The sequence below is a fragment of the Aptenodytes patagonicus genome, chromosome 11 (genome assembly GCF_965638725.1).
Source record: "Aptenodytes patagonicus chromosome 11, bAptPat1.pri.cur, whole genome shotgun sequence".
Classification (NCBI taxonomy): Eukaryota; Metazoa; Chordata; class Aves; order Sphenisciformes; family Spheniscidae; genus Aptenodytes; species Aptenodytes patagonicus.
In genome coordinates this window covers 4,703,677-4,719,139 of record NC_134959.1, presented here as the reverse complement: position 1 = coordinate 4,719,139, position 15,463 = coordinate 4,703,677, and the positions used below count along the sequence as shown (strand labels likewise).

Below are 15,463 nucleotides of genomic sequence, written 5' to 3'. Positions count from 1 at the left end.
GGGGGTGAATTTAATGGTGGTGTAATGTCTCATCTAGTCTTTATTTCCTGTGATTTTTTTCGATTGACTTCTAGTGCTAGCCAAGCTCCAGAGAGAATGTGGGTCCTCTGTGTTTTCTGAGTGTGCCTAGGGCTGATTCTTACTCTTTGTATGTTGAATAGCTATTCTTTCACACATAAATCACTGTTCTGTCATATTTGCCTGCTGTGAGATGTTCAATGCATATCATCATTTACATTAAACCATTTACTTCAAGAGAAATGTTTTATATTGGTTTATGAATTATGTTATCTGACATACAATATTATGTTATGAATTGGCAGGTAGAATATTAGAACAGTGGGACTTTTTATAGCTTATGGTCATGATCCAAGAAGTAATTCATGCCTTTTCTTAATAGACTTCGCTGGTCAAAAGGGAAGCAGACACGAGTGTGTGACATTTTTACTACAGATCCAGAACTTGGGCAGAATCTTAGTTAAGTAAAAATCATTGGTGGTTTGCTTATATCTGCAGCCTGTTCCTGTCTGGAGAAAGGACATCATTTTTTCACCTTCAGCTCTATTGTTCTAAGTCTTCTTTCACTAAATTTGTAATTCCCAGTCCATCTGAAGAGGCTGTAAGTGAACAAGTGTGATGACTTCCCCATGTCTGAGCAAGGAAGGCTTGTTTCCTGAAGGGGTAACTGATGTTGAGTAGAACAGGGGGAACTGCTTAGGGGAAGATGGAGTTGTAGTAGGTGTAATTTGGTGAGGAGCTTCTAACAGCAGCAGAGCAGTCACTATTCCTCTCCTCTCCTCTCCTCTTTCCCTTGTTCCTGTTATCTGGAGGTTTAGATTCACATTTAAGAAAGGATAAACTTGGTTCAGGAACACATCACAGCACTTTCCTTTTTCTCAGGAACACTGTCTGTTAAAACATTAAACCCTTTTATTTTTTAAATGTGAAAAGTTAATATTTTTTTAAAAGTTGAGTTTGACATATACTCTGAAATAGAGGAGAACTTTACCACCAACTAGCCCTGTTCCTCTTACATAAAAGCCTTTAATAGCTATGTCACCGCATACCAAGGTTTCTGTTGTTATTTCTATACCTGTGTATGTTCAGATGAGGGGGAATCTTAGTAAGTAGTACACTTGGCATGGAGAAAAAACAGCCTATTCCTTTCCCTTGATGGACTGACTGCTTGGGAATAGTTTTTATTTTTGAGTTTGAATATAGATACGTGATGAAAAGAAACTGGCACATAAAAATAAGAAGCCATTTGAATAATTTAACTTTCAGCATGTGTTTCTACCCGTCTGTCTGGCAGTCAGTCCCTCAAAACTTTTGAAGTCATCACGCAGTTTCCACTAACTTTCTCATAGGGGATAAAGTTGTCTGAAGGACTATCTTAAATTCATATAAGTCTCATGAAAATAAAAGAGGAGGAAAAGATCGTATTAACGGTCTTGCTTAAGGGAATGACTGACTTTAGCCCCTCTAAGACATCATCTTATCCATCCAGGAGATGAGCCTTTGGACAATACCAGATAGGAAATGAAACTTCATTGATTTACTCCTTATGGAACTGCCTATTTCATGCTATATGTAGTCTATTTCATGCTCTCTGTAGTCTATCAGACAAATGCAAAGACTACATGCAAATTTTTTTGTAAGGGAAGACTGCACAGTGTCTAAAATGTAAGTTATCCCAATTGGGGACCGCAAGTTTCGTATTTTGTACAACACAAGATCTGTGATGGGAATCTTAGTATTATGAAAGGATAAATAATGCTCTTTTTATTTGCTTTGTAATTTCTTGTATCTGCACATGGTAGAGCATAAGTTTCAGTGGGCATATGCTACCACAAAATCTCATAACCTGGTACGTACTGATAATATAGGCATGATTTGGGAATCCTTGGTGGAGCTAACAATTTTCAGTGTTTTCACCCAACAATTTTACCCTAAAGAAAGAAACATTCATAGCACTAGAGACAAAGCACAATATACCAAAGTAGCATCCATGTCATATAACTTCAACTAATGCACATTCGTTTACTGATATTTCATATATCATCTTGCCTGGAGCAGCAGATACCTGAAAGCTCTTAACATCGTTTTCAGTTACGTGACACTCTACCCTACAGTACGGCTAGGGACAGTACTGTATATAACTCATTCTCAAAAAATCCTAGCAGTGAATGATTTCTTCTACCAAAACAGCTGTGTTGCTCATAAGAAAAGAAGGTTAAATACTAGTATTGCTAAAGGTTGACCTGCCCATACATCTTTACTGTTTTGTCATAATGTTTAACTAGGAATGTCCCATTATTTCTTACTCAATTTATATGCTTTCTGACTGCATTAACTCTCTACAGATAGTAGCAATTCTTAACAGTTCTTCAGCTCTACTGTTGTGGTTTAACCCAGCAGGCAGCTAAACACCACACAGCCGTTGCTCGCTCCACCCCCGCCCCCAGTGGGATGGGGGAGAGATTCGGGGGGGGGGGGGAAGTAAAATTTGTGGGTTGAGATAAAGACAGTTTAATAGGACAGAAAAGGGAAAATAACAATAATGATAAAAGAATATACAAAGTAAGTGATGCACAATGTAGTTGCTCACCACCCGCCAACCGATGCCCAGCCAGCTCCCGAGCAGCGGTCCCCACCCCCGGCCAACTCCCCCCAGTTTATATACTGAGCATGATGTCGTATGGTATGGAATAGCCCTCTGGCCAGTTGGGGTCAGCTGTCCTGGCTGTGCCCCCTCCCGGCTTCTTGCTGCCAGGGCACGAGAAGCTGAAAAGTCCTTGACTAGTGTAAGCACTGCTTAGCAACAACTAAAACATCGGTGTGTTATCAACATTATTCCCATCCCAAATCCAAAACACAGCACTATGCCAGCTGCTAGGAAGAAATGTAACTCTATCCCAGCTGAAACCAGGACATCTACTTAACACTACTGAAGTTTCTTTTGTGTATCAACAGAAGTTTGTTTATTATTCATTCCATAATTGATAGTTCACCAGTGCATCTCTCCACTCCTGCTGACTGCAATATGTTGGCGTGCCCAGTGTACTGATCAGTGATGCCATCTAAACTCTAGTTCAAAAAGTATACACATATCCTGAATTTGCCAGACATCTAAATAGACAATGTGAAAAAGTCCTGCAGAGTAGAAAATTATTGCCCTATACAAACATAAGATATGCTCAAAGACTGAACTCATTAATTCTTACTAAATGTCTTCTCTATTGAGCAAGGCCTTCAAGTTTTTAATAACACGCTAAGTTAATAACTGTAGTTGCAATTCAAATGCGCTTGATTGGAACCATAATAGACCTTTCTTCTTATATTTGTTTTGCTTCCCTGGTGCTTGTTGTCTTTAAAGTACAAAATGACAGTCAAACATGTAATTAGTTATGATGAGTATAGTAGTCAGGAGGGTATCCTCCTTTGCTCCATTTTCTGAAAGTTTGTGTCTTTTTTTTTCTGTAGCAATAAATGTAATGTACTCCAGAGATATAGATAACCCTCTTGATTTCTTCCTTTTTTCATCCCATTTTTCATTTTTTGCTCTCCTTCTTGGCTTAAAATAGCTTTACTTGAACGTATACCATTGTGCAACTGATTATTATCAGTGTATGGAGGTATATTTGAATTTGTGAAGACGGTGGAAATAAAACTCAGCAATCCTGTCATGTTAATTAGGAAAGTAGACCCTTCCCTCTCTGTAGCACACGTAGAAAACATTTAACATACTGAATATACAGCGGAGACTCTCAAAAGGAGTGAAAATAACATGAGAAAACTCCAGTGTGAAGTTTTTGAGCACTGTAGCTCTCAAAGTTAAAACTGTTCAGTCCTTAAACTGGATAACATTTTAATGTTAGTATTCAAATTCAGAGTCGTCTTTTAAGGCTGTAGGCTTAAGACACTTATTCACATTTAATCAAGCTAGAAATAGGCCTCACTGCCACTACATTCCAGTCCTTTTTGTAAACCCGGAAGCTGAATATAATAAATAAATAAATAAATGAAAGGGATAGGGGGTTAGTAGTAATCTCGTCCATCAGCTGAACTGTTCCCGATGTTCTCTTGGCATCTTGACAGAGGAAAAAAAAAAAGCACAAAAAAAAAAAAAGGAAAGAAAGAAAGAAAGGCGGAAATAGAAAGGTTATTAAGAGGTAAATAACAAAATGCCAAAGAGCTTTTTCCCAAGAAACCATCTGTTCCAGTCACCACAAAATTGTCCAAGCATTGTGTTTTACTTCTTAATGCCTAAGGGGAGGTTTTTTGCCAATATTTCCAAGCCAACTCACAGGCCCAAAAGCAATCAATAGATTGCTAGCTGCAGCCTCTGGAGCAGTGACTTGGCTAGTGGGATATATGTATGATCAATGAGGAACTCTGGGAGGGGCAAGTAGAGGTTTTGAGTGATTATGGTAATAGTGAAACCGCCCAGAAGGTGTGACAAATAAACCATGAATATTGAAATACACCAAGACATAACTATACCTTTACTGAGAGAGACTGCCTCAGTGAGTATCTGCACATTGTTGGCAGAACTACAAAGTTGCTGATTTTGCAGACATTTCTTCCTCAGCTTGATAAGTTAATATATATTGTTTAACATGATAATGTAGCAAGCTGTTGTTTTGTGGTTTGAAAGCCAGCTGCATTTGATTGATGCCAGGAATGGAAGTATTTATAAAATGACACTGAATTAGAAGTAGTCAGTTTATGGGTCTGGGGAAATGAATCTTTTATGAAGAATAAAACTTTATGATGAAGGAGTAATACTGAGGAAGCGTGCATCTTGAATTAAACTCTTTTGGATCGGATGTATGCTGTAGAGCCTTTTAAAATAAAAGTTTGTGTCACTATATTTTTAGGAAAGAGATCTCTGTAAACGTCATCTTTTGTGGTGGTCCAATCCCAAATGTATGGTCATGTATGTTCTCTCTGTGAACACATCAACTAGGATAGGAAAGTTCTTCCCTGGAAATATAGCTATCGGACTTCTCCAAAAGGTCACTGGAATATATTTTAGCTGCTGGTTTAAAGCTGTTGTGATTTTTGAGGCATCAGCCACAAATACTAGCCCATTCTAGCTTTTTGTATATGTGGTGTTTTTTGTTTGTTTTGTTTTAATGGAACAGAATATAGGGTAGGTACCACTGTGCTTTGAAATGAATGGACAGCATTGAACTCTGCTTAGTTTGCAAACCTACTTATGAGCACAAGAGCGTAAAGGTTGTGTTTCTTAGGACAAGCCATTCTCAGCATGGCTGCAGAAGCCTAGCACCAACTTTCAACTCAGTGCAAGGGCTTCCTTTTTGTTTTCACCCACAGCATTCAGCAGCTCCTCTGGTGCTTGTAGAGATGCAAGCGTATTGGTGATGTTTAAAGGGGTGTAGTTTTGCGTATTGATGTTTATGAACAGAAAACAGGTACAACCTGATATAGACTGTACTAATGCATAATGACATCTAAAGACCAAATTTTATGTGCATTTTTACATCTGTTATATGAACTTGTGAGAATAGAATAACTTTTACTTAAATGTAAATGCCACTTTGATGGTAGCTAGAAACCAATATCTCAAAACTTTTGACAAAAGCAACACAGAAACAAACTGATCTAATTCTCTACAGCTTTCTTCCTGGAGCTAGGATCTCTATGCAAAATGAATATAAAATCCTGCTCTTCTGAGTTGTTGGAATTTCTTATCTCTATGCTCCAAAGGAATGGTTGCACAGAACAAGATAACGTTCTTCTTGGTTTTTTTTTAAACAAACAAGATAATGTCCAGTGAGTTGAAAGGTTAAAGAACTGCAGCTGGCAAATCAGAATAAGATTCAGCCATAGTATTAAGCCAGTTTTATGCCAGAGTAACTTGAGATTTGGGAATGTACATCAGATCTTAAAATCTACATGTGCATTCCACAGTCTTATCATCAGAAATATTTCAACAGAACTGTCTAGGACAACTGTATAAATAGGATTTCTACCTGAGTATATATTTTAATCAGTTTTTAAATCTCTGCTGAGCATCAACTCATCTAATAGATTAATAATGGCAGCAACTATGTTCATTTAAAATATAGTTTAATGTACTTGAGTATAGCATCTTATTAAATTACATTTTTCAGGAAAGAGTTGCGTACCAAAACCCATTGAATTTCACTTGTACTTGGGCACTCTTTAAGATCCCTTGAAGATTTGCCTTAATTCTTATTTATTTCACTGAAGTCTTGTGACTTGGGAGATCTTCATGAAACACATTATCTAATATAAATAATCTTGAAATGCAATAAATATCTAAAAAATAGCACAGTGTGTTGTACTTGTGAAAAGAGGGTAAATCTTCATTCTTCAAAACAGAAAGCTGCTCTTTTTTCTTTTTTCTTCTGAAGAAGTCTCAAACAAAGTAGGTGAAAATATCAGGTCTAGGATCATCTTGTAATATTGGAAAGCATGGCATGGTATCCAGTGGTAAGCTTCTTTTTGAGCTGTCTGACATTTAATCACTGGTGAATAAAACCAACATGCTGTCAGATCTCTGTTGTATTTCTCAAGGGGGTAACTCTGCCTGAAGTAGCAAAGAAACAAAACCTTTGAGAGCTTATATTCAAGGTCACTACAAGAGGCAATACTTTGTACTCTGGGAAGTACAGCAAAAGAAAAAAAGAAGAAACATATCTAAACAAGCCAGTTGTGTTTGTTTAACAGTGAACCAGGCAGTTATGTCAGGCTATAAATGAAGCTGGATTTGTTTTTACTTTAACCACAGTATTTCATTTTTATTTGAGTTTTAAGTGATCTGTGCTTCAAGACCTTCACAGAGAATATAAACTCAGTTTATCATTGTACATGAATGTTATATATTTCTGTTCTGCAGGCACTTCCAATGTAATGTCTTAGGCCTTGTCTGTACCTTAATCACTTGTGGTTATTTTGTCACAAAAGACTATGTGGATACTGAGAACAGATCATATGATCTTACAGACCTGTTAAGAGATTAAAATGTTTTATTTGAAATGTTTTTCATCATCATATTTCAAAATAATACTTGCCTACTGAAAGTCTATGGGTGAAAAGAAAGGGTTAGCCACCACATAAGAATTAATCTCCAACAAAGAATTATAACTATCTTTGATGTTGTGGTTCACACATTAGATAATGTGGTTTCAGTGCTAAGCTACTTAAATGTAAATTGTATAGTTGATGGAATTTCATAAATTGTTTTAGTTGGGATTTTTAGGCAAAAGAATGGATATCTTCCTAGATTCCTTATTTGTATAAAGTTTGCTAACACCTTTTGCATTAATTTGTTACTTAACTTTGATTCATCATTGAAACTAGTTTATTGATTTGATCATGACTTTTTTGTTATTTGGTAGGATTTTATTCTTTCTTCAGGTCAATATTACCAGAAATATTTTAGTTTTGGTGTGATGATATATTACTTTCAGTTAGAATTTTTTTTTAAACAATGCTTACATTCATACCTATAAATGAACTGATTAAGAAATAGCAATGGTCTAGGGGTGAATATCTCACGGTTCAGCCCAGGTGTCTAATTACTTCCTTTCTTTGGTTTTCAATGTACTGTACAAAGCAAATAAAAGAATGCTATGACAGAATTTTGTAGGCTATGTCACCCTCTGGTGTGCCTGTTTAAGGGAGAGGAAAAGATTTGATACTGTGATGGGGTATGTGTTCCAGTAGCTAAATAGAGAATTGGCAGCATCTCAGTCCTCCCTGTATTAACTATGATGTAGAAAAAGAGTGAGGTTTTTCCTCTGTACATCATTTAGGAATCTGTGCAGTCAACAGCATTTACCTTATTGCACTCTATAGCGGAACTGTATGCTATAGGATTTTCATGTTAAAAAAACCACCACTTGAAGGATAGCCTGGCAATAGAAGTGGGTTTTTTTTTTTTATTGAGGCTGATACAATAAGCCCATAAATTTGTACAAATTGAAATTAGAATAAAGTAGGCTTTAATCATTACAAAAATTCTTATTGACAGAAATTATAATGTCCAACCAATTCTGAAACTGTGCAAGACTTTAAAATAGAGACCTTTCTCTTATTTCAGCATTGTTATCTTCATCATAAATACCCTGTAAACTTTCTACCTGTAGAATTTAAAGTGAAAAAGATATATCTGTAGCTCAGTTAGTGAAATGCAATTAATATGGATGGCAACAAAGCACACAAATATGGGGAACTTACGTTAGAGTCATATGTCTGTTGCAAATCAGAAACACTAGTCTTTTGTTGTTGGCTCAGTAGCAAGTAAAAATAATACAAATACAAGTACAGACTAAATATCAGGTAAAACTACTTAGTCGTCTTGAGATAATTACATTTTGTACCCACCTGGTTCTCACATGTCAAGGCAGCGTAATTTTACATGTTCTTGCTAACCGCATTCTGTTGTCTGTCCGCCTTTCCCTTAGGAACGACTGTGATGCGTATGACAGCATTTGATGCTGATGACTCTAGCACAAACAATGCTCTTCTGCGGTATAACATCCTCAAACAGACACCTACCAAACCATCTCCAAATATGTTCTATATTGACCCAGAAAAGGGAGACATTGTTACAGTGGTGTCGCCTGTACTGTTGGATCGTGAGGTAAGTGAACATTTTCCTATTGCCAGTCTGACATTTTAATGTTTGTGCCTGTAATCTTCTTCTGTGATGTGAAAAGAGGTTCAGAGTATTGCGGGGGTGGGATTCAGACGTTCAGCTTTGAGGAGTCTTTTAAGAGTTCTGTTTATTTCTTACTTGGGCGTAAGAAGTTATATGCTCTGATCAATATTTATAAATCTAGTAGTTCATAATTTCTGGGCAAGACATTTAGTGTTGTATGGTGAGAGCAAAGATCTCAGGAACAAGTGGAATTCAACTCGAGTTACCAATTGACTGTTTGGAAGTAAAACAAAAAAAACCCTAATTGTGCATATAGCTTGCTATGAGATTGTTACAGTTTGGTGCTTTAAATCCTTTTCTAGAATTTTCTTTTTATTGAGTGGACTTAATGGACTTAATTAACTTGGTACCTCATAGCCAAAAAATGAAAATACAAAAAAGGAATAGTAAAGGGACAGGTAGTCTGCATGTGGTGTAAGGTGAATTACCATAGTGCCAAAATCCATGTTTATTATAGATCATTAACATTATGAGAGCATAAATTGATAGCAAAGAAAGCTTAGGTATGATCATTTCATGTTCAGAAGATAATAAAGTAGAGCCAATCTGTTAGGGCAAAGGTTTAGTTATCAGAATATGGGAGATCTGGGAACCAATACAGTGATGACCTACACAGTTACTCTATGAATCACCATTTCCTTCGATTACGTAGCCCTGTGTGCTCTTAGATTCCTGGAGACAACCAAGTTCTTTTCTTGCAGGCTGTTTCAGGTATGTGCTGATTTACTGAACTTGTCTTCTAAGTTGGTTAGATTCAGGACTGTCCAATGTTCTCAATATTCAGCACGTTATTTCTCATTTTAACCAGATGAAAATGATGCCCATACCACTTCCCATTTTAGGTGAGTAGTTTTTCTGCAGGCTTTTCCAACAGCAGATATTTAATGGGTAAACCAGACACATATCCAGACACACAATGCAGTAAAACTAAGGTCTGGGCCTGTAGATCTGTCTTTTAAGTTTAGAGAGATTCCAATTCTTTCATGCTTGTGTGGCTGGCCACAGAATCACGCCCATGTTAAGATTTATATAATCACTACCTTTTTGCCTCAAGTTTCTCTTCTAAATTCATTGTTTCAGTTCAAAAGCTTTATACTGCTTTCTAAAGTCAGATTAGGTATTTTTATTCCTAATAGATAACCATTTCCCAGATTAAACCAATTTACTCAAAATTAGAAAATCAATGGAAGGGAATGAACATGCCTGCTTTTCCTAGTATCTTCCAAAGGTCACTGGTGATTCATGAAATAATGATGCTGTCTCCATACAAGAAGTCTGGCCTCAATCGAATGGGTATTACGGCTGGGCAGTATATCCTGAAAGCAAGATCTGAATTCCTCATGATTTTTAATAATAGTCGATTCAATACCTTTACTTTGAAGGTGACATGGCAAGCTGCAGTCTTGTTGAAACTGCAAAGTAATTTTTGTTGTTGCTGCAAATGCTGTATGTTTTATAAGCCAAAATGTAAAATTTTGTACTGTGTAAAATTTTAACACTAAAAACAAGCATTATCTGCAGTTAAAGTCCAGGCTAATGTTGTCTTGTCAGGTGAAACACTTGGGGAAAAAGTATGTTTTCCATTTCTTCACAAGATGCTCTGTCATCTTTGTGGGTTCAGCCTCTTCTCCCTCTTCCTGCTTATGTATGTCTTGTGTAGAAACTGGTAGTCATGCCTCCTTTTTTAGATCTGTGGAGTTAGCCATTCATGGTCAAAGATGTATGCTTCTATTTTTAACCGTAATAGAAGCTTTTAGGGACAAGCGGCTTGATGTTCCTATTCTGAACAATTCTGGGTACCAACATAATCTTGATACTATATAAATAACTCTTATGTATTTCTACGTAACTCATGAAATTGAATTATTGTAAAAGAATTGTCTGCCCCAGGTAGAGACAGACAGGAGTAACATCTGGAGGAGGAAATACCTGTCTAGCTACTGCTTAGGGAATAAAGTATCTGCATATCACCAGGCTTGAAGAAGCGACTTTCAGGATGCTGGCAGGTTGGTGGGCAGGAGGGAGTACTATTTGCCATTCCTCTGTAGGATATCAGCTGATATTAGTGCCTTATTGTTGTTATATTTTCTCTGGTGAACCTTTGTAGATCTTAAATGTTTTGGATATTTAGCACAGTCTTCTATGAAGCGCATTGTAGAAACATGGGACAAAGAAACGAGCTTTCCCCTGAAAACCTTGCTAGTAGTTGTGTAACATCAGAGGACAAAAAATGTAGGTAGAGGCATTGAATGATGGTTGGACAAAGACTGCATGAAACAGGAGAGAGAATGCTTTTACCTCCTCAGTTCTTACCCTTCTTTTGTTGGCGTCTCAGTGGAGAATGTATTATAGTAGACACACATAGGGAACAGCAAGCTTTTTTGTTAATGCTTTCCATTGCTTGGAAAAGAGAATGGATGTTGAACAACTCAGCTGATCCTTTTTGATGACTGGGATTTGAATCAGCAGTATTTGCAGGCAACTGGATGTAGCTCATGAAGGTACACACGGTATTTTTATTGGGGGGCAGGGGATGCGTGCATTTCTGCTGGGGAATTCCACAGCTCCAGAAACTGCAAAAATTGGCCCTGGTGAATCTGATTATTCATGACTGCCAATTCAAACCAGCAGCTTCTCCTAGATTTTACTTAAACTTTAAATTGGGTCAATTGCCTGTGATTTTTCTGTATTTTGCTAGCTCTATTTATTTTCTGTTTGAATCTTAAAAGTGAGTACCAATCAAAAGTGGATTATTCTTAGTTGTTCCTTGTAAGCGTACTGTTTAAAACTGTTTACAGTTTCACCAATTCTTAATTCACCAATTAAGAAGCTGAATTAAAGTAAAAATTTCTCTAGGATGGACATGGAGAAGGGAGGAAACTATTAATCATATATATGCACCAGAGGTTGATATGAACTCTTTTAAAACGTGTTAAAGCACTGACTAAAATTACTCATATTTTCCATCTCTTTTAGTAAGTTTTACCACTGCTTTGGATCTTGATGTTTTTGGAAAACTTTCAATTTAATTTCAGACAAATTAACGGAATATAAATTGTTTGGGATTTTGTTTTGGTTTTGGTCTTTTTTTTTAATTTTAAGTATCATTTATTTCATGTTTGTGCATCAGAGGGAACAGGAGACTGGGGGTATTGCGCAGTGGGAGATACTGAGATGTGGAGATACAAAGCATTTAGCAGGTTTTGCACATACTGTACAGTCCATATTATTTTTCCGTGCTTCAATATTTTAAAAAAAGTTGTGATGGCATAGCCTCAGAAATTCTTGTTTCAGTGCAAAGAATCAAAATACAGGTATTTACCCTAAAGTAAAATAAAGTTTGGCCATCTAGAGAGCTCAGGTTTTATATCCAATTGAATATATGTGGGAGAATCTTAGCATGCATAAGTAAACATCTAGGTTAATAATTTCAAGGAGATGAAAATCAAATCAAACATTTTTTCTGGTAATACTTTAGAATTAAAAGTAAATTCTAAGTGGACACTTTTAAAATAAAACAAAATTTTAAAGAAAGGAAACAGGAAAGAATTAACTTGTTTCTGGTGAACCTCAACTGTGCATCTGCTTGTTCTTTTAGCTACACAGGATCAGCTCAAAATGAAGACAATTTGGTAAATTCCTACAAGCCTTCAAAATTTCTTTTTCTGTGACTGGCATTTATTAGGTCTCTTGCTAAATTGAGAGTATGGAGATGGGAATGCTCCCTGGTGTGTTGTGACCTCTCCTTCAAAGGCTATTCCAAAGTTCTTCTGTGCATAAGGCAGCAGAAGGAATATGTAATGTGAAAGGCATCGCTCTCTCTTTAGGGTTGTTTTCTTGCACTATCTAGAAACTGAAAGGTCGTCTTAGGTCTTTTCTTTGAGTTGCCTGGCTGCTTTCAGATCCCCAACCTAGCTATTTTAGTTTTTTAACTTTGGAAGTAATTGAATGGGTGTTTGATTTAGCATGGATGGGTGACAGTGTGTGCTTTGGAGCTATTTCCGTAGTATAGTATCACCAACAAAAGTATTAAGCAAGAAAGTCATTCTCTCCAGTATGCAGAAAAAGTGTATGTAGGAATCCCACAGATTATATCCAGCAAGCTGCTGAGTGCTTTTGATTTCTGCTGACATCTGCTGAGGGAAGCTGAGTGCTTCATGCCTCCAAGAAAAGACTAAGCACCATGCAGGATTTGTATGGCCTGAATCTACCAGCGTATTTTTATTTATAAATTTTTCAGATTCAGAATTGTTTCTGAAAGTGCATGATCCTCAGGGCTTGCAGCAAAACTCAAATAATTTCTCAAAGAATATCCATTTTCATTTTCAGAAGGCAGGTAAGGACATATTTTTGAAGATTAATGTGGGTTTCTTTCTTGTGGGAGTTAGGCATCCTTGAATGTGTCAGCAATAAAGATTGAAGAGTGTTAGGGGGCAAATTATACCTCCAGATATCCATTGGAGAATACATTTTGATTCATAAATTCAGAGAAGAAGGATGGCCTCCATCAAAGTGTATGGTCCAAATGACCCGAAATAGAGCACAACAGGAAAAAGAAAAAAAAAAAAAATAAAGGGAAAAAAAAAGGGGGGGGGGGGAGAAGAAGAAAAAAAGAGGAAAGAAACCTTGAGGAAATGTCCTGAATTTTGTATTTCAGGGATAGAGAGTCCATTTCAAAGTGACACTTCCCTGCAGTGAAAGAAAAATAATGCTTTTCATGTGCATAGGAGGAGAAAATGCTTGTACTCTTGTAGAATCAACTCTTAAATTTCCTTTATGGATCAGTAATCAGTTTTTCTGCTTACTCACAGTGCTATTTTGCCAGCGCTACAGACCCCTCTGCTCTGCAGGAAAGTAGCTGTATGATTTGTATAAATTTTATGTGACTAAAGTAACAATAAGAAAGCTGCCACCACAGTTGCTTAAGTGAAATATTTACTTTACTTCTCACAGTTTGAGGAGTAATATGCTTTTGCTTTTGATAGGAACTGCTGTGCTTAATTTGAATTAAAGTTAGCAAATAGTTTGAGATATCTGCTACATGCTGGACTATATGCTGTCACATATGTTTTTAAACACCTCTTCTCAAGAAAACCAATTCAAGTATTCTGTGTTTCTGAGAAACCCTGGGCTAGATTCAGTTAAATGAAATGTACGTTCTCCAGCGAGACTGACACTCGGTGTGCCTGCGCAAGCCATGCCACCCTTTCAGTAAGCAAGTGCTATATTCTGTAACCATTTGAACCAATCTTGGTGCATCAATCTACCATTATTTGAATCATATATACCTTTCCCTCTATTGCTTGGAAACATGGAGCTGAAAGCCTCATGCCATAAACAATGAGAAACCTGGAGTTGCATTAGCCCATCCTGCTCATGTTTATGTGGACCGCTTGTAATAACGTCATAGCTGGCTGAGCCTCCCGCTTAACTGGATGACTCTAAGCTTCAAACAACAACTGCAACAAAAAGCAGTGTATAACAACTAGCAAATACCCATTCCTATCCATACATTGATGAATGACTGTACAGTGTCTAGCAATTTTTCAAGCCAACAGCAGTCCACTGATACATATTCACCAATACACTGCTCGCATGAAGGAATGAATGCTTGCATAAATGTTCTTTACAGTATTCAACCAGTTCTGCTGTGATAAGTAAATCACAGCTTTCTTATTGGTAGGGCTTAAATTCTCTGAAGGGGTAGCGGTAGGAAATAGAAAAAGCTTGTCCACTTCTGCAGATGGACACTACCTTCTTTATCCATATTTTCCATTTTGGAGATATGTGTCTTAAGCAGTCAATATACTTATTACTTACTCGATCTAAATGCAAATGCTGAACCAACAGTGCACTCTTACTTTTAATGAAAATATATTAATCTTTTCAGCAAATGCATTCCACATTTGATCTTCCTATTAACCTCTAAAATATTCATATTTACAGTGATTGTGGGAAAATGTATACCTGGGAGCATATCAGCTCTGAGTTGGAATAATTGTATCATTTTTTCTTGCCTTCTCTGACAGAATTCCCACTTGCACACCTTTAACTTGTTTTGCAATATAGTAAATTCCATAGCTGGACCTCAATTTCTATGGTTTGGGTTTTTTTAGTGACAGATATGGCAATATCTCATATTTCTTTTCTGCTTAAAATACAAGACAAACAAGGCATTCATCCTTGGCCTTTGATTAATGCATTTCTTATACTATGGTTTCTGATGCCTGTAAATGTGAGGAACAGTGGGTCTTCGGTCAGAGAGAAAGTGGTGGGTCTTCGGTCTCTTTTCAGAGATTATTCCATAGTCCATTGTATCTCAAATACTAGAAAAGTAGAAAAATGGGGAGAAGAAAGCTTCCAGTTATAATGCTAGCTTATGAACAAATGGACAGAGAGATGGAAAGTGCTTGTTAGTGAGATGTAAACTCATATTTAAAGTTGTTTATGATGAACTTTCCAGCATTTAGGCTTAAATGTCTGCAGTGAGAAAGAATCTTATTTTACTATAGAGGTACCAGTAATTCTTAGTTTGATTCCTATTATGTTTTTGATGAGAAAGCTTATTAAGCCATTCTTAAATCTTGGAAGAGGCTGTGCAAAAGAGGTAAATAAAAGTAAAAATATGTCAAAATATATGTAGTACCATTCAGGTTAGGAATAGTAAAGATTCCCATTGCCAGAACATTAGAAAAATTGTTAATTAAAAAAAAAAAGTCTGATCTGCATAAAGCTGTAGTGGCAGAA

The 15,463-nt window shown here is 36.6% G+C and overlaps 1 protein-coding gene across 2 annotated transcripts in view; it reads left to right on the top strand.

Annotated features, from left to right (window-relative positions):
- CDH13 (cadherin 13) overlaps positions 1 to 15,463 on the top strand; it is a 525,814-nt gene that overhangs the window by 353,880 nt on the left and 156,471 nt on the right. For both annotated transcript variants that reach the window (XM_076349047.1, XM_076349046.1), the window contains exon 7: positions 8,460 to 8,638. In XM_076349047.1, the coding sequence (XP_076205162.1) occupies positions 8,460 to 8,638 (179 nt within the window). The remainder of the gene's footprint in view (positions 1 to 8,459; positions 8,639 to 15,463) is intronic.